Here is a 23685-nt window from a genome sequence, read left to right as displayed (position 1 = left end):
GTATTTGAATAAACTTGATTTTTAAAAATATGCAGTTTTGGTAATTAAATTGTTATGAAATTTAGGGGAAAGGGCGAATTTTAAAGAAACAATAATAGTTTTTGTATATATAAAAATTGCGTCTGAAGGGACGCTTTCAGAAGATCTAAAGTTGAAAATAAAGGATACTGTTTACAGATGAACTGGTATGTGACGATTCTTTAATTACAGTAATTGGATTATCGCCATTGTGATGCGCTCATCTCATCTTTCTGATCCTCTTTTCACTTGAAGTGACAAGTTCTCTTGTCTAGTTTAAGCCATGAAAGCTGAGGAGGCTTCAAGGTGGTAATGCCAGGTTTCTTTCCAGGTAGATTATACTTTCTCCTATTTAAAGAGGAGCTCATAAAGATCTAAATTCCTCTGGTAGAATAAAACAAACAGCATGTACTCAAGAGAATCATGTCACCAGTTTTAGGCACCCAAGTGAAGTACTTGAAAAGAGGCCTCTCTGATGCCACATAACAAAGCTGTTTTGGGAAACTTAGAGGAGCTTTATAAGCAATATGTGTTAAAACATAGAGATCCACTGAGCAGGGAGAATCTGCTGGGCACCCCAACTGTTTCCAATATTTCCTATGGTTGGGGTGCATTTTTTTTAAATTTCAAATGGCCAGTAAGGTTGAACTTGCACATTGAGTATAAATTGCAATAAAATAGTTCTATTACTTAGAAAACAAAAGTAAATGTATCCATGAATTCTGAACACACTGAACTAATGCAGTGAAAAATGTTTTCATAAACATTTGGCTAGTTTAGCCTGATAAATAGAGTATTGTATTTATACGGTTCCTGGGTTTTTGAACTTTAAAGAAATGTGTCAAAAACCTGGACGCTGTCATGTAAAAGGGCTAACTGGCTTATTTTTGTTTCAGGCAGTTAGTTTTAAATATTGATACTATGGTAAATTTCCTACAACTACACTCCCAAACATTCCTTATGGATGTGTGAATTATTGTGCAAACTGCTTGGAGAGTAAAACTAAATGCGGCCAGCCAGTTAGGGATTTCAGAATGCCACAGTGAATGAAATACACCTTCCATCAAAATCAGCAGTAGGAAGAAAGATAGCATCTGAATGTGCAGCCAGCTGCAGCACAGACAATATCTGCATTTGGTTGCACAGAGGCACACAGCTAATGGCCATGGCTACTAAAGGCAACAATATCTTGAGACTGTGGGAAGGAAAGACAGAAACGGTGGGCTATATCAACCACAAATTCGCAGCGTATTTGTGATCAACTGTGTGGAGTTTTCACATGCCACATTGCAAACATACTGTACGCATGTATGATGGCCAATGCTGCAGTCCTGGGTGTGCATACTTTGAAGTATGTCCACTGAATACTGTGGGACTTATTTCTTAGGAAACATACTTAGAAGTGCACTGTAATTCACACTATCAGTTCACTATTTGCACATTCAGTGGCATACCTAGGCTCCCTTCTGCCATTCTCTGGCAAGGAGCTGTATGCCCCTTGCACTGCTCTGTTGAGGCAGCCACAGCAATGGAGGAGTGGCCCAGAGAGCAGGTGGGCAGACTCCGAGCCACAGCAGAGACATGTGGTTTTTGCATTCCTCTGGGACTATGCCCTTGGCAGGGTCGAACCTAACCAACCCCTAGGTACACTCCTATGCAACTTTAATACTGAAAGCCAGAAACGGGATGCTCTCTCACATTTACAGAGATCAGTACCACTAGATGCCAGAATGGGAGGTATTTGTGTCTCTAGTTGTCTATCCCCATCTCCTAGTGGCGATTTACAAAGAAACAAATCTTGCATGTTAATTGGTAATAGCACAAATGTCTAACTTTGCCCTGGGCCCACTGAATCTTTATTGCACAATAAACTGATTATACAGATCAGTCAAATCTTGTTTCCCTAATATGTTTCTCTAAGGCAGTTTTTTTCCTAAGACCAGATTCCTGCTATTAAAAAAGAAAGAAAAAGATTTTCTGGAAATTTGAGTTTGCTTTGCTCTCTTCACAGCACAAGAAATAGTTTTCTTGAAAAATAAAGCTTGTTAGATAATGGTAATCACATTTTTTGTGTCGCAGTTTAGTTGTCAAGACGTGCTATAAATGCATTATGCAGTTCTTAACAATACGCTGCTGATCATTCTTGCATATTTTACTCTTTTTAAAAACCAAAATCCAATTATGTGTTTTAAGTTTATAAACCAAAAATACATGATCTGGTTCTATTCAGAATTAAGGTGTAACTAATCTGCTGAGTATTCCTGTAAATTATAATTTAAGAATGTAAGCACCACCTGAATCAGACCAAAGTCTAACTTGTTCAGCATCCTTTTGAATAATCCAGGCAACCAGTTGGTATTATGTGGTCTAACAGAAATTGCCCACTGGTCCACTCTTAAACCACTGTCTTACCTTTAAATACAGTGGGCCGTACTTCTGAGTAAAAATGCACAGAACTGTGCTATTAAACACATTTCTTAGGGAAATGAATTCTGCTGAACTCAGATTTACTTCTGAGCGAAATGCTTAGCAGTTTTCTATTCCTATGGCACTTAAATACAGCCGGATGTGTTTTAATTTAGGTCGTTGGTTTCACATCATACACAATTATTCACTGATATACTAAATAATATGCAAGTTACATAAAAGATTTTTTTTCTTCATAGATATTGAGTAAGAATATTATTTTTTAACGTGTAAACAACTCCCGTGGCTTCTTCACACATGATGGGTCAACTAAGTTTGTTACAGATCCATGTACCCAGGGAAGGAAGCTGAAGCAAAAAAAGTGGGCTTCCTGAAAACTCACACCCAATCCCGAAACGACAGACTTTCAAACCTACTCTTGCCAAATTCATCCGATAAAATATATTTGAAGGGTTGGAACCTCGTGGCACACTTAGAATGGGAACATCTCACAGATTTGTTGTTGTTTAGTCGTTTAGTCGTGTCCGACTCTTCGTGACCCCCTGGACCAGAGCACGCCAGGCACTCCTGTCTTCCACTGCCTCCCGCAGTTTGGTCAGACTCATGCTGGTAGCTTCGAAAACACTTTCCAACCATCTCGTCCTCTGTCGTCCCCTTCTCCTTGTGCCCTCAATCTTTCCCAACATCAGGGTCTTTTCCAGGGAGTCTTCTCTTCTCATGAGGTGGCCAAAGTATTGGAGCCTCAGCTTCAGGATCTGTCCTTCCAGTTTAAGCAGTGGATTTAAGCAGATTTAAGCTACAGTGGTAGCTCGGCTTAAGTACTTAATTTGTTCCGGAGGTCCGTACTTAACCTGAAACTGTTCTTAACCTGAAGCACCACATTAGCTAATGGGACCTCCTGCTGCTGCCGTGCCGCTGGAGCCCAATTTCTGTTCTCATCCTGAAGCAAAGTTCTTAACCTGAAGCACTATTTCTGGGTTAGCGGAGTCTGTAACCTGAAGCGTATGTAACCCGAGGTACCACTGTAAACAGCCTCAGGATGAGGCCTCACCTTCTTACAATATTTCTCCAAGCACATTCCTTACAAGTCTGCTAATGAATGAGAAGGCTTGGCTGGGATCCTTTGCTGAGGCATATGGCTTTCTAGAGGCAGGGAGTTATTTGTTGTAAAGGGGAAGAACATATTCAGACATCCCAGCCCTTCACCTGCAGTCCGAAGGGAGAAACAGTTGACCCTCGTCACTTGCTTCTTGTGAGACTTAGGCCTTTTACCAAGCTTTACATACCGTACTTCTAAGGAAATGTCTACACAGCACCGGGCTGAAACTAGGTGGCATATACTTTAAAATATATGGGAAGTAGAACCTCCAAAGCAAGCTTCCCGTTACAATGAAGAGCGGGCCCACAGGGCTTCCCGCCCAAGCCTGCAGGCTTCTGTTTTGGCAGAGCTGTGGCGCCGACGTGCGCACGCCCCTTCCCTGCTCGCCTCCTTCCCGACGCCTCGAGCTCGGTGAGGGCGCGCGCGGCTGCAGGAGCAGCTGCTGCTGCTACTAAGTGCCCAATTGCCGGCGCCTCGCTCGCTTTTTTGTTTAGCTTAGCAACGGGCGCTCCCGCCCTCCGTCGGCGGCACCAGCGAGGGAGCGAGGCAGGCCCCAGGCAGCCGCAAGACCAGGAGACTCTCCCGCCTTCTGACGGCGGAGTCTCTCGCGCCTCGCCGCTCGAGCGTGCGGCTGAGTGAAAGACGGCGCTCCTTCGCTCCCCGAGTCCCTGAGGGAAGCGGCGGCGGCGCTCTTGCCGAGGAGACGCTGAGAAGCTCCTCGGGCCGGGCGGAGGCGGCACCATGAAGGTGGCGGTGCTCGACTTGGGCACCGTGTTTGCCAAACTCTTCAAGCCCTCTTCCTCTTCGTCTCCGCCTTACTCGCCAACCGCCGCCGCCTCCCCTTCCAGCAGCGCGCCTCAGCCCAAGGCGCTGCTGCCCCTTCCTCCGCCTCCGCTGGGGTCTCTGCCCGCTCGCCCGGCCGCCTTGCAACCCGCAGCGGGCTCGTCTAGCATAGCGGCAGCCACTCGAAGCGCTCCCGGCGGGGCGGCGAAGTCCCCCGGAGGCAACAGCTCTCCGCGCTCGGCGGCCGCGGCGCCGTCCCTGCCGAGGGAGCCCGGGGCTTGGGCAGCGCCCGCGGGCAAGCAGCTGCTCTTCGTCACTCTGCCCGACATCGGCGAGGAGGGCGCGCCCGACGCCGACCCCCCAGAAGAGGCAGCGGAGCCCAGGCAAGTGGGAGTCGTGGGGACCCCGCGAGGTGGGGCGCCCCGGGAAATGCAGACCCTTTTACCCTCGGTAACATAATCTCCGGGGGGATGTAGCTCCTTGGCCAACTGGTTGCCTTCCCAAGGGATACATTTTCTCCTTAAGGGGCGAGGAGACACTAACTCCGCTTCCCTGCGTTTCTGATCAGGTACAGAAGGTGGTAACTTCTTCATCGTTTGGGAAGAGAATACAGTACTATATATGCCACATTGTGAATTAATAATAATAATGATAAATTGGTTAATGATATTAATATTAATATCACAGGTTACAAGGGGGCGGGCGCACTTTGCAAAATTCTTTTCTGTGTATATGAGGCTGTATAGACCTTTTTATTTTGAGAGAGACAGCTTTGTATTTTTGGGGTGGTGAGGGATTTACTTGCTTTGTTAATTGGAGAAAAGTTTTAAGTTATTTCTAAGATTGCAAATGCAAAATCTCATTTTTTCTGGTGGTCCAGTTCATCTTGAATAAACCTCATATTCTAGTTCCCAACTTGGGAACTTACTTGGGAGTAAGGCCTATTTAACTCAGTGGGGCTTACTTCCAAGTAATTGTGCAACTGATAGAGCTGTAAAAAAAAAGTGTTTTGTATGTTCCTGGTTTGGAGTTTTGAATTACTTTTATATATGATCAGTGCATTTATGCTTCTTCCATTTACACATATAGACCCTACCTGCCAGTCATAGCTCTAAAGGTGCTCAACAACATACTTTAAAGCAATATGGTATAAAATAATTTTCAGTCTCTCCTGCCCTGTGTCCTGTATGAAAGCTTTTAATGTGGGAGAGAAATTCTGTGTTCTGTGACCAACATATGAGCGCTAACTGCGCATGTAAAAACATTTCAAAAGTTATTGGCTAGGCTATAAATTCAGAATAAAAAGAGTTCTCAACCACTTTCTTTCTACTGTTATTAGCATTCACACATGTATATAGATAAAGGCAGTGAAGCTCAAAAGTATTTTTAATTTCATATCTGAAAATGCCCACAGTTACTAATGTCAATTTTCAACAGATTAAAAAAGCCAGTCAATGGACCTTTTCGTAAATTAAAGAATGACCTGCTTCCATTTTGTATTGTTGCATCAATAGCTTCAAAAGTGATACACTAGAGACACTAAAACATTGCTTGTGAAATTGCTCTAGAGGTTGTGCCTGCGTACCCTCGCGTTTGTGTTTCAGGACCAATCTCCATAGAGCTATCACTCTCCCGAGGCACTGTGACTTCTGATTGACATGTCATGGAGCAAATGGGAGAAACTTGTTGCCAGTGTCAGAAACAGAAGGTGTGTCTAGGTGGGCCCTTTGCTCTGATCTAACAAGATGATTATTGTGGTATTATGTTCCTCATATGAATTTGGAGGCACCCATTGTCACCAAAGGTGCATGATGACTGTGGCTGATAGGGCTGGGCAATATATCGATATATAGTCCAAAAAAGATTTGAAGTCCATATCATGATATTGTTTTCAGTTTTTTTGACCTGGAGATATATCACAAATTATGATACGTTTGTGTGTGTGCTATGCAAAAATCACAATGTGGGAAAAATTGTGAAGTCAGCCAGTGCTCCTCTCGATTCCTGCAGCCCCTGTTAACTCTGCCGGCTCAGCTCTCCCCTGCCTCCTGCAATGGGCAATGAATCACAAGAGCAGGCACCAATAAAAATCACAATGCAGGGGAAACTGTGAAGCCAGCCAGTGCTGCTACATAGCTCTATCCTTATTTCAGACCTCGTGATATATCAGTATATCACTATGTTTAGCTGTTGATATACATCACGATGCTGAAAACCAGATATCACCCAGCCCTAGTGGCTGGTGCAAAGGAGGCTTAAATGTATGGACACAGGAGACTGATATTGGGTTCAATTAGGCCACAACTTTATTGATTATGGGAAATAGTAGGTTTGGCTAAGGCAATGGGCATGTATCCAGCATCAGGCAGCTTAGGAGCCCCATGAGGAGTCACCCCCAACATGGATTAGGTGTCACAAACCTGCATAGGCCACCATTGGGAGAGGGGTATTGGCCCATTGGTCTCCCTGCGGATTCCCAGACAGCCGCCCCTCCAGGACCCCTCTAGCAGGCTATTTATCCTTTAAAGTTGTGACAGTTGCTATGAGGTAGGTGAAAACCTGCAAGCCAGCCAATTTGCTTGCAGGAGAGAATTTCTCCCTGGCTGCAAATAAGGCATCTGAGTAAACCATAGCAAGGTCCATATGCAACTCACCCACTCCTCCACTGGGCGGGCCCCTAACAGACTGGGTGGGTGGATGAATAAGAAAATCCTTCAACAGTCAACCAAGAGGGCAGCCTGCACTTTGCCGCTCCCTTAAATAGGCCAGGGGCAGGCTGAGCACAGCTCTCATGCCCTTGCTCCCAATTGGCATTGTGGGTGCTGCCTGCCCATACCTGAAAGGTCCATTGTGGCCAGAGAGGGGGTGTCAGGTAGCCATCCCATCCCCTGGCCATGCAGGAGTACGATGGGCTTTCCAGATGAGCCTCAACCATGCCGTACGGCAAATGCCCTCCACTCGGAGCCCTGGAAATATATCTTTGCCGATTTATATAATCTATAAATATATCTAGCAAGTGTTAACAGCTACAACACTAATTAACATTAAAAGTTGGGTCTCCTGATGACAACTATACATGTTTTACCAGACGTTTGCTAAGGTGTATTTAACATCTCCAGACATGCTTCTCTTGATGCTGAGTTTCTTTGCATATGTTTAATAGCAAACCAAATATTTTATTCATATTAGGAAGGTATGTGGTGAACCTGCATTGTCTGCCTTTTAGAAAAGAAAAAGATACATAAGAGGGAATAAGATATGCCTCTTAGAAGAGGAAAGGCTATACCTTCACATTAGCATTTTTTTAATTAGACATTTCCACTTAAGCTTTTAGAAGAAACACCCTAATAAAATATTGATCATTGCAGCCTCCTTACCCTGAGTTCCAATTCAAGTTTACCTAGACTCCAGAATATGCTATTTATTTCAATTGTTATTCAGCCATGTGTGGAATGCATTGCCTCATGAGAACATAAGAGACGCATGGCTGGATCAGGCCAAATGTCCATCTGGTCAGCACCCAGGCCTTACCGCAGCCAAGAGTCGCCGATGAGAAGTCCACATGCAGGGCTTGGGTTTTCTGGTTAAGAAAACAACTGGAAAGGCCTTTTGCAATTTACTGAAGCTGAAAAAATAATGTAGCTTGTCAACAGGCACTTAAGTTCAAATTTAAGATATATTGTAATTAACCATAAATTCACATGAAAGTTTTGAGAGTATATTGCCAGTTAGTTTCATTTGAATTTGATTTTTTTTCAATTACTTGTGGAAATGTGTTTGCCATATGCCCAGATTGATTCTTGGTGTGTCATTGGCCAAATGCAAAATTCTAATTGCTGATGTTAATGTATGCAGGTGATCTTGGCGCATGAACCCATTTGCTTGCCCACTCACCGTAGGTTAGTTCAAGATGCAGAAGTAGTTAACCTAGTTTGAAAATACGTGCGAAAGCCATTATGTGAATTAATTCTAAATAGCTATTGGAGGCATTGGGCCAGTTCATGCTTGCACATGCATCATCTGAAATCTCAAAGCATCAAGTGATGACTTGTATGTATAAATGACCCTACACAGGTCAAATGCCATAGGTAAAATTTCCATCTTGTGTCACCTCAGATTTAGTGTTTCAGAGTGGAGCCAGTTCAGACAGTCAGCCATTGTCAAGGGATCTGCATGCACTTGTGAACTAGGCCTTTAGATGCAGGTGCCTGATGCAGGGGAAAATATAACTTCATGTTCGCCAGATTTATAGGTTGATCACAGACTGCTGCTATCCAATATGTACAAGTTTCCAATATGGATGACCTTATTGGTGAACAAATTCACAGTTTCGTCATATGCATGGAAGGCCTTGTAAAAAAGCACGGGAACAATTGCTGACAAAAGTTATGGAGTACTGTATTCAGTATTAAGTGTTTATAGGAAAGTGGAATATAAAGTAAAAAATAAATAAAACAAAGACCACTAGACATGCAGCAAGTTTGGTTTTGATGAGTGAAAGTCAGTTGCAAGCAAATGTTGTGAGCATCATGGGAATAGCTGATGTGATTACAATGTGCTTGTGTGCATGCATTTTTTCCGGTAATGTTACTCCTGAGGTTTCGTTCCTCTATTCAACAGACATGTTTTGCACAGCTTTTCTGCTTTCAATTGTAAATGCTCCCTGGTAATGAACAAAACAGCTCTGCCTTGTTGATTTGGTTGCTAACAGGGATTCACAGATTTTGGCATGGTTTATTCATTGCCAGCCCTTGTTTGTGGTTGCCATCGACCCAGTCCTCTTGAAGGGTGTGTGATTTCTCTCCTTATGCTGAGCTTTTGCAGATGTCAGCGAGGTAAGATTCTGTCTTCCAAAAAGACCCAGTGATAACAGAAAAACACCCTTCCCCAAGTTCTCTGTGAATTACAGATAAGAGGGAGGAGGGGTAATTCCGTTCTTCCCCTGGCTGTTGAAGACGACATGGCAAACATCTCTCCTACATCCCAAGGCCACATAGAACTCAGAATCTTTGTGCTGGTCAGAGCCAAGGGTAGTTGCCAGAGAGAGGAAAGGGCAACTCACTGATGCATTTCTGGAGTCTGGTCGCTAAGACTCAAGCATAGCTTAGTAATGAGCACTGGGTTGTAATTCAACTAAGTTATATTCAGAGTATATTGAAACCTATGTTATGCATGTCCATTAACATCAATACATCTAGATGGGCGGGGTATAAATTTATTATTATTATTATTATTATTTCTACTATTATTTCTACTCTGAGGGGGGCTAGCACTGAATGAAACCTTTTGTTCAGAAACAAAAACAACACAATATTCCAAAATATGGCTTCCAAAATATAGGCAAAAACCACATCCTCTTGACAGTAGCAAGAAGATTTAAAATGTATTCTTCTTTTATTAATGATTATAGAGGAGAAGGAAGTGGTGGTGAGATGTACTTGTGCTATTTTGCAAGGGCAGCTTGGAATTCATTGGAAACTGAATAATAAATCCACTTGAGAAAACTCAGCAAGGCCTTTCATTATATCTGCATTATTACAAGAGTGAGTAGCAGATGCTTCAGACTCCTCTGTTGAAGTCTCATGTCTAGCAACCACTTTAATTGTACTTCAAGGTTCTTATGAGGATGAGCATCATATCAGCTGCTTCTATATTAGGCAATTAGCCTGGAATAGACAAAATTTGTTCATTCAGGTTTCACAGAGCATCCAGATGATATTGATGCCAACTCATTGTATCCCAGTAATTTTTCTGTCTTTTTTCTGACTTGATTTCTGGCATTAATAAAATAAAATATAACATAACAGCAGTGTCAGCATTCCAGTATGGATTAACAGTATGGTAGATACTCTTTAGAACTGCTGGTAATAACTTCATCCTTGCCTTTTCTCTTAAAGTAGCTCGAGAATCCCTACATCTCTACATTAGATGTAAAGTGACATAGTTGGACCATAAATAAACAGTTTTAGAAAGATCATCAGCAAACGACATCCTTACTAACACATTTCCAATAAACTTCTTCCAAGGGAAAGCACATATTTCATAAAACAAGACCATGATAAATATTTTCAGTAGCCAAGCCAAGCGTATAAAACTTGTTACTCTGACCAAAATTTACAAGTGCTTAAGAGGGCATTGCTTTGAATCACATAGCTAAAAAGTCATGTTTGGGGAGAAGACAATATCACATCAAGGAAATAGAACTCTCAAATGCAATTTTAAAATAATGAAGAAAAAGTGAGGGTGGCACATTTTTAACCAGTTACATCAGTTAGATTTTATTCAAATGGCACTATAGCAAAAGGATCCTGCTTCTAATTCCAGCCTACCTTACTTCACATAATGGAGGGACCGATGTTTACCAGGTCTTATATAATATAACCAGTAATATGATGGAGAGATTATTGCTATCTGCAGCTTGTGCCTTGTTATAAGATTGTATTCTTACCATTCTTAGAGGCACATGGACCATTTCCAAGATTTTTATTCAACCTTCCATCCCTTCTGTTTCAGGGACACTTGATCTTGTTATAGTAAATGCTTCCTATCTGATCCCAAAGAAATAAAACACCTCTACCAAGACACTAATTAGTCTCCTTTTTGTGACAGTTAATTAAGCTGATTGCATTTTTCTTGACTTATAAATTATTTATATACAAAATACATTGCAGTCATTTTTCCCCATTGACACTATTCTTTCTTAATACATATGCTGCTGTCAGAACTGAAGTATAGCTAATCATAATTAACTTTTGTTATGAGTTTGAGGTGCGGGATCTATGTAGAGACCTTGCTAACCCTTGGAACCTGCAAGTGTTAAAATATAAGCCAGGCTAGCTTCCTGTTGAGGTGATCACCTGAGTGATGGGCCATTAGGGAGAAACAAAGGAAGTGGATCTGGGTGAGGCTGCCCCTCCATCAACTCAGATGGAAGACAAGGCCTGTTATGTGAGCCAAAAGCTGGAAGAACTGCAAGCTGGAAAGACAGAGAAAGTGTATGTTTGATTTCTGTTGGAATCCAAAGTGGTGGCTTTGGGAGAACTATGATTATCTTGGGGTAATGCTTTGAACCCATCCACATTGCAGTAGCATAATTTAGCATCTCAGCTGAGGGGGGAATGGGGAACAGATGTGAGTAACACACAAGCTTCTGCTTTGCTGCTAATTAATGCCCTGATGTTGGGAAAGATTGAGGGCACAAGAAGAAGGGGACGACAAGACAAGATGGTTTGACAGTGTTCTCGAAGCTACTAACATGAGTTTGACCAAACTCCAAACTTCCACTGCGGGAGGCAGTGGAAGACAGGAGTGCCTGGCTTGCTCTGGTCCTTGGGGTCACGAAGAGTCGGACACAACTAAATGACTAAACAACAACAACAAATGCTGAGGAACTCTGAAGGCAGCAACAGAAGTTATGGAGTAAATGGGAAGAAGGCTTCCCACCACCACCTAGAATGGTATGCTGGTCCTTCATTAAGTCAGTGACGAGGGGTTGGATTGCACACAAGTTCTGATGGATGTGCTAATTAATAAAAGTTTGAGATAGATGAATTTGGATGCGAGTACTTGATTCTACTGCTGGGTTTTATTTTAATTGGGGAAGTAGCTACAAGAACTTAAAAATATATTTTAATGACTGATTTATTTGCATGGTAATGAGTTAGATGAACCTAGTCATAGAACTGATTGAAGCAACATGTTGGAAGTAAAAATTAAAACATCAATGCCACAAATACTTGAATGACTTGTTTTGACCTGAAGGAATCTATCTACATAATTAATGAATATTTATATTCTTTATGAATTCTGGATTTGATTTAGTGACTTATGATTAATTTTTTAAAATGTATGGTATTTATGTGATGAACTTGAATTTGATTGTAGTAGCGTAACTGGATTAAAATCTATAGAATGAATTAAGAGTTTGTATATAGTATGTGTTGGTTGGTTTTGTTTAAGTACAAAGGCATCTGGAATTGTGTAATATAAAGGTGTAATTGCATGACTGCATACTGGGGGGGTGGGAGTGGGAAGAGATATTACCCTAGGAAGAGAGACAAGAAAGAAATGTGACAGGAACCCTCTCTATAGGTTTCTTATTCGACAGATTGCTTGAATGTCTAAATTGCCCATAATATATGAAAGGCTAACAAATAAGAGACAATGTATGCTCATTTCAATTAGACAGAACAAGGGAAGAAAACTAGAATTACTATAGTATAAACAATCTAATTAATGGCGACATCTAGTGGTGATGTGTAAACTCATCATGACTGCCGAAAACAAAACGTATTTTCAAGGCATGATGGCATGGTTTGGATGTGCATATGTCAGGCATTTATAGTTTAGTTTAAGTGTAGTTTAACTGTAGTTTCCCTTTTGTAGCTCAACCTGCATACTTTGCTTGGAGCAAGCCAAGATCTTAAACCAGTCTGAAGTTTGCTCATGGCTTGTTACAAACTTGGTAACATTCCATTTCTTGGTTCAGATGTACTGGGAAACAGTGGTTAATGGAATACCTCCTGGATTGCAGGGCTGGGGGGAAGGAATGGCACAAGGATGCAACACATGGACACAAGTAGGCTGAACAAACTCTGCAGTAGAGTTAAACTGTCCTCTGCAGAAGAAATAGAAAATATACCAGCATCACTCCTCACGAAATGGGCTTAAACACCACCAGGCAAGCCAAGTAAAAGTTTTAATTTTTTTTTTAAAAAAAAATGTTTCTAGCTTTGGGGCATCAAGTAACATTCTCTATTTCATTCTAATAAAAGAGGTAAGATTGGACCTAATTCTTCAGGGGTGATAGTACCACTTGGATGTGCTGCTAACATTTGTTCTATCATGAAACTAATGGAATGGGGTAAACAATGCATGATGTTGAAGTGCTGTGATTATAAAAAGGTAAAGGACCCCTGACAGTTAAGTCCAGTCACAAACGACTGGGGTTGCGGCGCTCATCTCGCTTTACTGGCCAAGGCAGCCGACGTTTGTCCACAGACAGTTTTTCTGGGTCATGTGGCCAGCATGACTAAGCCGGTTCTGGTGAAACCAGAGCAGTGCACGGATTATAGCTCCTTTCAAAAATGAATAAATTTACCAGTAAATGCAGTGGCGGGTGGTGGTGGTGGTGGTAAGACTGCGTGTTTCTTTGGTGTAGCAGCAGAGGGGTGAAGTATTTAATCTTTTCTCCACTGTGCCATTTTGCCAATCAAAAATGTAGATGTGTTTTTCCTTTCATGTGGAAAATAAAAGTCAGAGGAAAAGTTTTGAGTACATTCACATGCCCCACACATCACCAACTACCGTACATGGGCCCCCTGCAGAGGTAGCATTCTTTTACACATCTAGAACTCTCTTTTTGATAATGCTATCATTTGCCCTTAGAGTAGCCTAGAATAAGGTTCCCCAGTTTCCCACTGTGATCTTCCACATTTGTCAAAATAGTACCGGTATATAATTCCGTCAATTGCAAGCAAACTCTGCATATGGTGCCTCCAGACTGTCAGTATGTTGTGGGAGGGATTCAAGAGCATAACAGAACTTGAGGACTGTGCATTTAAAGTGCATCAAATAGCTGTTGCCCTAGTGCAGAGCTTCCTAAATTGTGGCCTAAATTTCATTCAGGTTGTCCACAACATTTCTGTGGATTTGTGATAATACAGTGGTACTTCGGGTTACATATGCTTCAGGTTACATGCGCTTCAGGTTATAGATTCTGCTAACCCAGAAATAGTACCTTGGATTAAGAACTTTGCTTCAGGATGAGAACAGAAATCGTGTGGCAGCAGTGGGAGGCCCCATTAGCTAAAGTGGTGCTTCAGGTTAAGAACAGTTTCAGATTAAGAACGGACCTCTGGAACGAATTAAGTACATAACCAGAGGTACCACTGTACGTTCAAAATAAGATATGTATGTACATTAACATTTTTAGACTATGGTTAGGGAATACTGTACATGAATGCACTAATTATACATGTTTTGATCGCAGGCAAATGCCCATTTTAGGCCCCAGTGATGTGCATCTAAGCTGTAACATCTAACATCTAAACTGTAACATCTACCTGCCCTACCTCTCTCCTACCTGCAAGGAATGGAAATATGTATGAACCGCACAATTTTGAAAAGAACCAAATCTCCCCACTTCTGTATTTTCTGATGTGTATGACTGTTTGGATGGAAATCTGGCATTTCAGACATAGGACTTCATAAACCCTTCCCCTCTGTTCCAATGAAAGGGCTGCAGGAAGATGCATCATGAATCTCCAACCCCCCTTCCCCTTCTCTCTCTCTCTCTCTCATGCATGCCATGGTCCAGATGCTGTCACAATATTTTGGATGATCAGAAAGGAATGAACACCAGGAGAAATGGCATAATGCTAAATAACGGTATAATTCTAAATAACGTTTTGCTGCCTTTGTTTACGCAAGCTGCCTGCTGACAGACTCAGGATACGATTCCAGCTAGACAGTAGTAGATGATATTCATGTCCTCTCAGCATCAGACAAATGCATTGTGAATCAACACTGTGACAGAAGTACATTATTGTGCAAGTCAGACACACCTTTTCAGATTGCAGACACTGTAGCAAAAACGTAACTGGTAGATTTTGCTTATCTGTACATTATTGCACTCCCCCTTCCCCTTCAATGCAGCTATTTTGGAATGCTGTTCTCCACAAGATGTGTTTATATCTGGGAAGCGCAGCCCTTTGAAAAGCACTAGGAACAGAGCATGAGACAGAAGCAAAGCTGGAACAGCCTCTGGGAGCAGCTTAGTACTGCAAGACCTCCCTTCTTTCTCCTCCCCTCTTACACACACACACACACACACACACCTCTCCTAGAGGGAGATGGAGGACAATGTGCTGAAATGAAACGACACTGTGTGTTTGTGAAAGGGAGCGAGCAGAGCTTGTTGAGGAGGGAGGGACAGAGAGCCTTCTCCGACTGTGCTTTTTCATGCGCTTCGTTAGCGGGGTACGTTGCCCCTGCCATTTGTCTGCAGCTTCCAACCCTCAGCAACGTGAGCAACAACCGGAGCCAGAGCTGGTTATTATAGGGTAAGTCAGAAGGGATGAGGCTTAAGATGGGTATAAATGTAAATCCATATTCTCAGCTCATAGGTCTCTGGCTGTTTGCTCATCCACCTACTCATATGCAGAGCAGTAAACTGGGCCTTAACATTCACTAGCCTTATGCAGAATTAGGGAAGGGAAGGGGGGGGGGAAGCATTGTGTGGCCCCTCCTATGTTTCTGTTGTAGTGCCTTGTAAATGCTGCATTTCCAGATAGGGTTGTAAACACCCTAATACAGTGCAGAAGAAAATGAACACATTGGAAATACTAAAATGTAAATATGATATTTTAATGGTGCAATAGAAAAATAATCTTCCCTCCATTGCATTTGTACAGTATTCTTAATGCTCTATTTTTATTATTATTTCAAATTGAATCTAAGGTGGGGCTATGCTACGTTTGGGGAAATGTTTACAGGGTGAGCCATCCCAACCAAGTACTGATTTAAAACCCTGTACGACCTAAGCGTAACAAGTGCAATGTGCTTGCCTATCCGCAGGAGTAATTTTGAATGAAAGAGCTTAGCATGCTTTCTGGTGCTGTATTTCCATACCTTTTTCTGTACTTTAAAATTGTTGGGCTCCCTATATAGTACTACTATCACAAAGTATATTATTACAGGGATATGATTTCAGGATCATTATCCCATCTCCAACAGTATGTGCCTTTTATAAGGAAGTGGCAGGCCCCAGATTTTCCTTTCAGATGTTCATTGGAAGAATTTGTCGATCATTAACTATATTATGAGTGAATGAATAGTCAAACTTGTACTTCACGGAAGAAAACAGCTTAGATTTTCATCTAAATAGTGACATTGTGAAAACTCATTATGTATTACATTGGACGTTATTGTATTTTAAGAAAAGAGACTTCTTTTTTTAAACTGTCACAAGATTTTATTTTTCAGAAGTGCGCATGCTAAAAAATAGTGATTCACTGGAAGGGGCATATCTACATGGCTTAAGAAACTGGTGATTGTCTCCCCTATTGCATGGATTTTTTTTCTTTTAAAAAAACCAACCCATGGATTTGTTTCTTATAATATGTGAAGTGACTTCGTAGCAGGGGAGGGGAGGAGAACTTATAATTTTCAACTATTTATTCATTGATTTTATTAAATTTGTGTACTGTTCTTCATCCGTAGATCTTAGGGAAGTTCGCAACAGAAAAATACAAGACAAAAAAGAATACGTAATAAAAACAAGAACAAAAAACAACCAAATAATACTTCCTCTTCTCTATTCTCTCCCACAACACTATTTCCTTTCCCAAGACCATTTCATTTGGTAAAATCAGGGTTTTTTTCAGCCGGAACTCACTGGCCATAACCATCCCCAGGGCTTTTTTTCAGGGGGAGCTCCCAGGAACTCAGTTCCGCCACCTCTCAGGTGGATGCCATTGGCATTCTAAGAGAACCAGGAAGGTGTTCATGGTGAGTTCCGGCACCTATTTTTCTAGAAAAATAGCACTGATAGCCCCTAGTAATAAATATAAATACAAAAAGAGGTTTTCAGAAAAGGGGTCTGGCTACAGGAGTCTGCTGGTGTTTTTCCCCCAGTCAGGGGTGATGTGAAGAAATTAAACCTTTATCAATGCAGAACAACTCCTGCAGTTCAAAAGAGGCATAAACAGAATCTAGCAATCACAGGACAGCTTCCCTGAAGTCTGCCTCTTTCCTCTCTTTTTGCCAGAGTTCTACTAAGGGCAGTAACATGTTAACAGTAAACACAAAGTTTAAGGTGTTCTGCAAATTTCCTTGACAGGCTGAATACCTTTCATCCTGGTAGGCCTGTTTAGGGAGTAGAGATGGGGGTTATGGTGCTGTCTCTCTGCCTCTTGCTCACTTCTCAAAGTGGCCCTCCAGAAAGAAAAAAAAAACCTCTTGCTGACTAGGGACATTCCTGCCTAGTAGAAGTCCTATGTTATAAGTGATTCAGGGCAGGCTATAATACATGGCTTTTCACATGGTCAGCTTCCAAAGAGGCAGTATTAGCAGAACACACTGTAGCCATTAATGCATGGTATGCTAAATGCTTATATGTAGGGTCCAATTCAAATGTGAACCCCAGTCTCCTATTACTGCCATAGGTAAATAAGTACCCAGTGAGAGACACACCTGTGTGGATTCAAGGTGGAACTTGTAGACACCTACGACTACAAACCTCTCTTAAATTTTAATATATTTTGAGATCTGACTCCTGCACAGTAAAGTTGACATTAGGAAGAATGGGTGTTGGCAGAAGGGGACAAGAGCTGAAATCTTAACTACATATGAGAAAATTGAATTAATTTGGCTTCTCTTTCCCCCCTCCCCCTTCTTTTCTTCCAGAAAAGGACTATCTAAAGGAGACGCAGACCGCTGTTTCCAAGGAAAGAGTGAGGATGGCCTTCCAGCACCTTTTACCAAAAGCGTGCAAGAAGCCATTGATAAATATACATTGTATGTGTTTATGTCTGACATTATTTGAATAACAACATAAGTATGTGTTAAAAGAATAAGATAAAATTGTGTGTGTGTGTGTACAGAGAGAGAGAGTAGAAATTGATTTTGGAGATCACAGCATTGCAGCATTTCTGGGGCAGCACCTATCCTATCTGCATTATAGCATGGCAATTTGAAACTGAGGGATTTCAAAAGTATTTTGTAGTGTGGCATTCAGCTTTCAGTGGAGGGAAAAAAAAGGTGGTAAGTTTTTTAGGGATAGGGCAATTTCCATTTATGAGCCCAAGTAGATGTTTGAATCCTAGTTAGCTTTTGGTATTGTGACTTGCATTTTCTGCTGAAATCATTCTTCTTTAAGATTTTGTGGTGGGGAAAGAATGCTCAAGGTTACTTTAATTTAAGGAAAGAAGAATGGACCAGAACAATGGTCTAAAAGGAGAGTAGTGCAAATCTTCTACACATGAAAGTGTTCATTTTGGTAGCAAGGTTTTGCAACAACCCCTTCCCCCCAACCTAGGAAACTAAGTGCAGTCAAACCTTGGTTCCCGAATGCCTCCGTTTTGGAATGTTTCGGCTCCCAAATGCTGAAAACCCAGAAGTAGCTGCTCCGGTTTTCGAATGATTTTCAGAAGCCAAACAGCTTCCGGGGAGTTTTTTTCTTTTTTCTCCATTGACTTTGCTGACCGACCTTTGATCTTCGGTTGTCGAACGTTTCGGAAGTTGAACAGTCTTCCAGAATGGATTACGTTCAACAACCAAGGTTTCACTGTACAAACGGGAATATTCCAAGAAGTTGTGCCTGAATATCAACAGCTGATTGTATAAAAAATTGCTGGCCTTTTGGCTTCACTCTTACTTTTCTTTTTCACCTGTATAAATGTGTGGCCTTGTGTATGTCTGTCAACTAAGTATGTCTGTCAATGCACCAACAGAATCATAAAGAGTCTTGTGATTGTTGGAATGCAGTTCCTATCATCCCTAATCATAAGCCATTCTGGCTAAGGCTGATGGAAATTGGAAGCTGGTCTGCAGGGCCACAGTTTTTCCATTCATGCCCTAATGCTAAACAGAGCTTCACCATTTTTTATGGGGAATTGCATATTTAAATTTTGCCAGTATATTTGAATGAGATATCTACCTTTTGTCCACAAGAGTCAATCAATGGCATTTTATATTTGGTAGCTACTATTGCTGCTCTTTAGGGCTTTCTGGGGTGGGGTGGGGAGTTAGTCTTTGTGGTGCCACAGAGTCCTTAATGAAACACAATTGCTTTCTTTCTTAATGAGCCATGATGCCATGACTTACTTTTGAAATTTCTTTCTATCCACAGTGTCTCTGTTTCATCACTTTCATCAAGCAGACGGACAACACCAACAGACTTGAATAATTCTTGGTCTGGGATTCAGAGTTGCACCACTGGCCCATCTACTGAAAGAAGCTCTGTTTACTCCTGGAGAGATGATGTATGTTAGCATTTATTAACAGGCTTTGTGTATCCTCTCCTGAAAAAAAATTGAAGTCTATATTATGTCCTGTCCTCCACTGCACTTAGCTGGAAATCAAGGTCAATTTTTATACTCAGCTACATTAGAAACTAGTTTTCCGCTTGGTGACTCTTGTTTACCTTCCTTACTGAACACTGTTTCTGCCTTGTGTGCTGTTTTCAGTGCTGTGATCTTGATCAGCCAGGTGCAGATATGGTTGATTTAGATCAGGGGTAGCTAATCTCTGATCCTCCAGATGTTGTTGGACAACCAAAGCCAGCATGGTCAGTGGTCTTAGAAGATGAGAGCTGTAGCCTTGAATACCATGGATTAGCGGTCTGTGATCTAAACCAATATTTTTTAATGCTCAGTCCCACTGCTACTTGTCTAGAAAAAGAGGTGCCAGAACTCACCATGAATTGTTCTATTAGAATGGCAATGGTGCCCACCTGAGAGGTGCTGGAACTGAGTTTCAGCAGAAAAAAGCCCTGCTCAGTGCTCTTCTGTACTCTAAATTAAAATATTTTACTTTAGTATTCATCATTTATATCAACTTTAACCTCACCCTCTTTTGCTGTTTATTTTTTTGCTATGAATCTGTTTTGTTTCTCACATTCTCCTTTACCTTCACTTTGAAACGTTCTTGTAAACCTTGCTCAGGTCATTTCGAGGAACTTGCTACTATGCAAATTAAGACCACGGCTTCAAATTCCAAATCTGAGCACCTCTGTCCTGAAGCAGATGTTGCTGCCCCAAACCTACCTGAACAGTTGATGTTTCCTTTCCCCATGCTGCTACACCCCCCCCCACACACCACGCGTCTCCTCATATGGTCAAAAGCATTTTTGTAGAAGCTAGTCATGCAAACTATTCCTTTTCAACACCGACAGGAAGATTTTAACAGCCAGGGGCAGTGCCAGGTGATTCTTCCTCCCTTTGCAAATAAAGAATGCTTTGCTAGCTGCAGTAATGATGCAGGTTACTGTCCGTAGGTAAAGGTAAAGGGACCCCTGACCATTAGGTCCAGTCGTGACCGACTCTGGGGTTGTGGCGCTCATCTCGCTTTATTGGCCGAGGGAGCCGGCGTATAGCTTCCAAGTCATGTGGCCAGCATGACTAAGCCACTTCTGGCGAACCAGAGCAGCGCACGGAAACACCGTTTACCTTCCCGCTGGAGTGGTACCTATTTATCTACTTGCACTTTGACGTGCTTTCGAACTGCTAGGTTGGCAGGAGCAGGGACTGAGCAACAGGAGCTCACCCCGTCGCGGGGATTCGAATCGCCGACCTTCTGATCAGCAAGTCCTAGGCTCTGTGGTTTAACCCACAGCGCCACCCGCGTCCTCATATGGTCAAAAGCATTTTTGTAGAAGCTATTTTGCCCATGCAAACTAGTCCTTTTTAACACTGACAGGAAGAATTTAACAGCCAGGGGCAGTTCCAGGTGATTCTTCCTCCCTTTGCAAATAAGGAATGCTTTGCTAGCTGCAGTAATGATGCAGGTTACTGTCCATAAGATCATGCTATTTGGAGCCCAATTTCTTTGATAGTGAAGGAGTGACATACTTGCAGGCTCATGGGCCTGTGAAGCCATTTGTGTTATTAACCTGCCAGCCCTCATCTTCCTTCCCATCACAGCAGTGAACTAGGAGAAGTGGTTTATACCACTTCATAGGGCCAGGCAGAGAGTAGAGGTTCAAACCTCTCTGGCAAGCCCAGCTCTGTGACGTGTGAGGCATTCAAGTAAATTTTAATCAGTGCAGACCTGCTGAAATGAATGAACTGGACTAAATTAGGTCCATTCATTTCATTTGGTCTTCTCTGAGTAAAACCTAGTTGAATACCAACCAGAGTCATTTCTTCCTCAGCACAGCAGTGTGCTGGGGATAAAGAAGAATAGTCCACCCATCCTCATCTTTCTTCTTATCACAGTGCTGGGATTGGAGGAGGTTTGGGGTGAGTGCGCCTGAGTGTGTGATGTGCATGTGATGTCCATATGAGTATGCTGTGTGAGAGAGGGTCTGCTGTGCACTTGCATTTGTGGTGAGTGTGTGTATGTGTAGTATGTTGCTGTATATGGGGCAGTGTGTGTGTGAGAGTGATGCAGGTAACATGTTTGGTAAAACGTAGCTCTCGGAAAGTTGGCCAACCCCAGACCAAAGGAGGATAGCCTCACCTGTTTTGGTGGAGTTCCAGTCTCTGAATAAAAACACTATTTAAAAGATGTGTGACTCTTCCTAAATAACTACAGTGACAAATATGTAATTTTATTCAGCTTCAAACATGTATAGAAATATTATTTGAAAATATTAACCTAAAATTCCCCAGGAATTTGATAAAGCTAATACACAAAGAGTTCATCAGCTGTTTTGGGATGTGGATGAAATGTTGTTTGAAGGCAAAGTGAGTTCCCAAACGGAGAGCCTAAAGGCAGAATGCAAGGATTGGACTAACAGATCACTTCACCTAAGGCAAGTCTATGCATGTGGATTAAATAATTTATTTCTAGAAGCATTTTCACTCAAATATGCGCTTTATTTGCTTTTTATGTGTTGGCTTGAGTAGTGAGTATCTTGTGAGTTGATTAACTGCCCACCCTTTGAATGGAAGAACCTATATAGCTGCCCAGTAGAACGGCCAGATATTAGCTTAATTGCTTCCAGATGGGGTTTCCATGATTACTTCACATTGATAAGTAATCCTAGATATTTAAATCTGAATACTTGATCAAGGGTGTGACCATCTAGAGTCCACCTGGACTTGGTAGTCCTCTTGCCAAATACAGTGACCTTGGTTTTTATCGTAGTTAATTTTTAGATGTTCTTTTTTACACAGCTGTCCGAATTTAACCAGCATCCTCCTAAGTCCGATTTTATTCTGAGATAACAAAACTACGTCATTGGCATAGAGCAGAATTGACACTTTACTATTCCCAAGGGTGGGGGAAAATAGATTGGCATTAACTTACACTATTTAAAGTTCTGGCTTCCTATGCTACAGAGTGCTTTTCAAAAAAAGAATATTGGTTCAGTTGTGTTGCGTGTATCTGCATTTTCTTTTCACTCCATTAGCCAACCCTATATTTGTTCTTTTATCCAGGATTTTGGGAAAACAGCTTATTTTCCCAAAAGATGACGGCTTTCAGCATTACCAGGGCAGAACTGCCAGCTCTGTTTACTCCAGGTCCTTGCCTACCCTGAGTGAAATCACCAGCAGTATGAAAGAGTAAGTTTTTATTTTAATGCAGACATATTCCTATTTCTGTTTGGTTGACATTATTTTTTATTAAAATGCTCTAGTACAGATTTTACATATTCCCAGAATATGAATGCAACTGCCTTAGCGAAATGAACAGCCATTATTTCTTAAGCTTTGATCTTTAATGCAAATCTCATACTGTGTATTATGCCATTTTCTTGGTTAAATAATACATTGGACAACTATTGGCAACATGAGACATTTGTCCTGGATATAGGTCTGCAAAGCAGTGCTCAGGCGCCTGTTGTAGGTGATTAGCAAAAGAATCCCATGGCTTCTCACAGTTACAACATCCTCCTGTTTTTCTTCTACCTGGAAAAATTCTGATTTCTTGACTGGGTTAAAGCCACTGGAAGACATCTCTGAAAAAATTGAGATAGTTGCTGTATTTCTAGCCTGTATTTTTTTGCTTTGTGACATTTTTTAAAAATGCTTTAATTGCTTACTTTTACTTTCCTATAAAAAGATTAGTGTACATTTTATTTTTGCACCTTTTCCGCCTTCTGTGTTAAAATTTCTGTCTTTAGGTTATGCATCTCAGGCTCTAAACTGATTCCTGAAGCTTTTCCAGTGCAGAAGGCATTCAGCTCTGAATTACCAGAAATTTCTTTAGCGAAATCACCTGTATATTCATTCTTGGAAGAAGAAATCTATGATGTAGAAGGAAAAATTGAAGAGTATCTTGCATTCGACAACAAGGAACTGTAAATGTTTGATTTTTAATGGATTATAATGCACTTTGAAAAGAACCAGATTTACCTCTAAGAACTGTTTCATTTATTATAGAATGGCAAATACTATCATGTCAGACTGTACACCACATTAGTCATGTGTTTAAACTAGTGTACTTAACCTGCCTGCTGTTTATTTTGGTTACAAAAGAAAAATCCCTAGGTCTCCAATCTGCTGTGGACTTCCAATCCAGATTGTACCATTGCACCAATTTGCAGCTGAAAATGGTCCCTACCAGGCTGCTGTTGGATACAAAGTTGCTGTTTGCAATAAATAAATTTCAGATCCCCCCCCCAAAAAAAGCCAGGAAAGAGCAATTATCAGGAGAAAACCCATGTGGAGCCCCCAGTCTGGATCAGAAGC

At 41.6% G+C, this 23685-nt stretch overlaps 1 protein-coding gene across 3 annotated transcripts in view; it reads left to right on the top strand.

The window, feature by feature from the left end:
- The first annotated feature begins 4105 nt into the window (after positions 1–4105).
- Positions 4106–23685, top strand: part of FAM149A (family with sequence similarity 149 member A) — a 31162-nt gene continuing 11582 nt past the window's right edge. Inside the window, exons 1-6 of one of the 3 annotated variants that reach the window (XM_081875767.1) lie at positions 4106–4710; positions 17735–17845; positions 19179–19311; positions 21661–21803; positions 22432–22557; positions 23118–23294. In XM_081875767.1, coding sequence (XP_081731893.1) covers positions 4286–4710; positions 17735–17845; positions 19179–19311; positions 21661–21803; positions 22432–22557; positions 23118–23294 — 1115 coding nt within the window. In that variant the 5' untranslated portion in view covers positions 4106–4285. Of the gene's footprint in view, positions 4711–15186; positions 15391–17734; positions 17846–19178; positions 19312–21660; positions 21804–22431; positions 22558–23117; positions 23295–23685 lie in introns of those variants that run through there. The other 2 variants (XM_081875766.1, XM_081875768.1) reach the window with 2 other exon arrangements.

The sequence above is a fragment of the Podarcis erhardii genome (assembly GCF_964252035.2).
Source record: "Podarcis erhardii genome assembly, chromosome: 9".
NCBI classification, from domain to species: domain Eukaryota; kingdom Metazoa; phylum Chordata; class Lepidosauria; order Squamata; family Lacertidae; genus Podarcis; species Podarcis erhardii.
The sequence above is the reverse complement of the archived record's forward strand: the minus strand, read 5'-3'. Positions and strand labels throughout refer to the sequence as shown.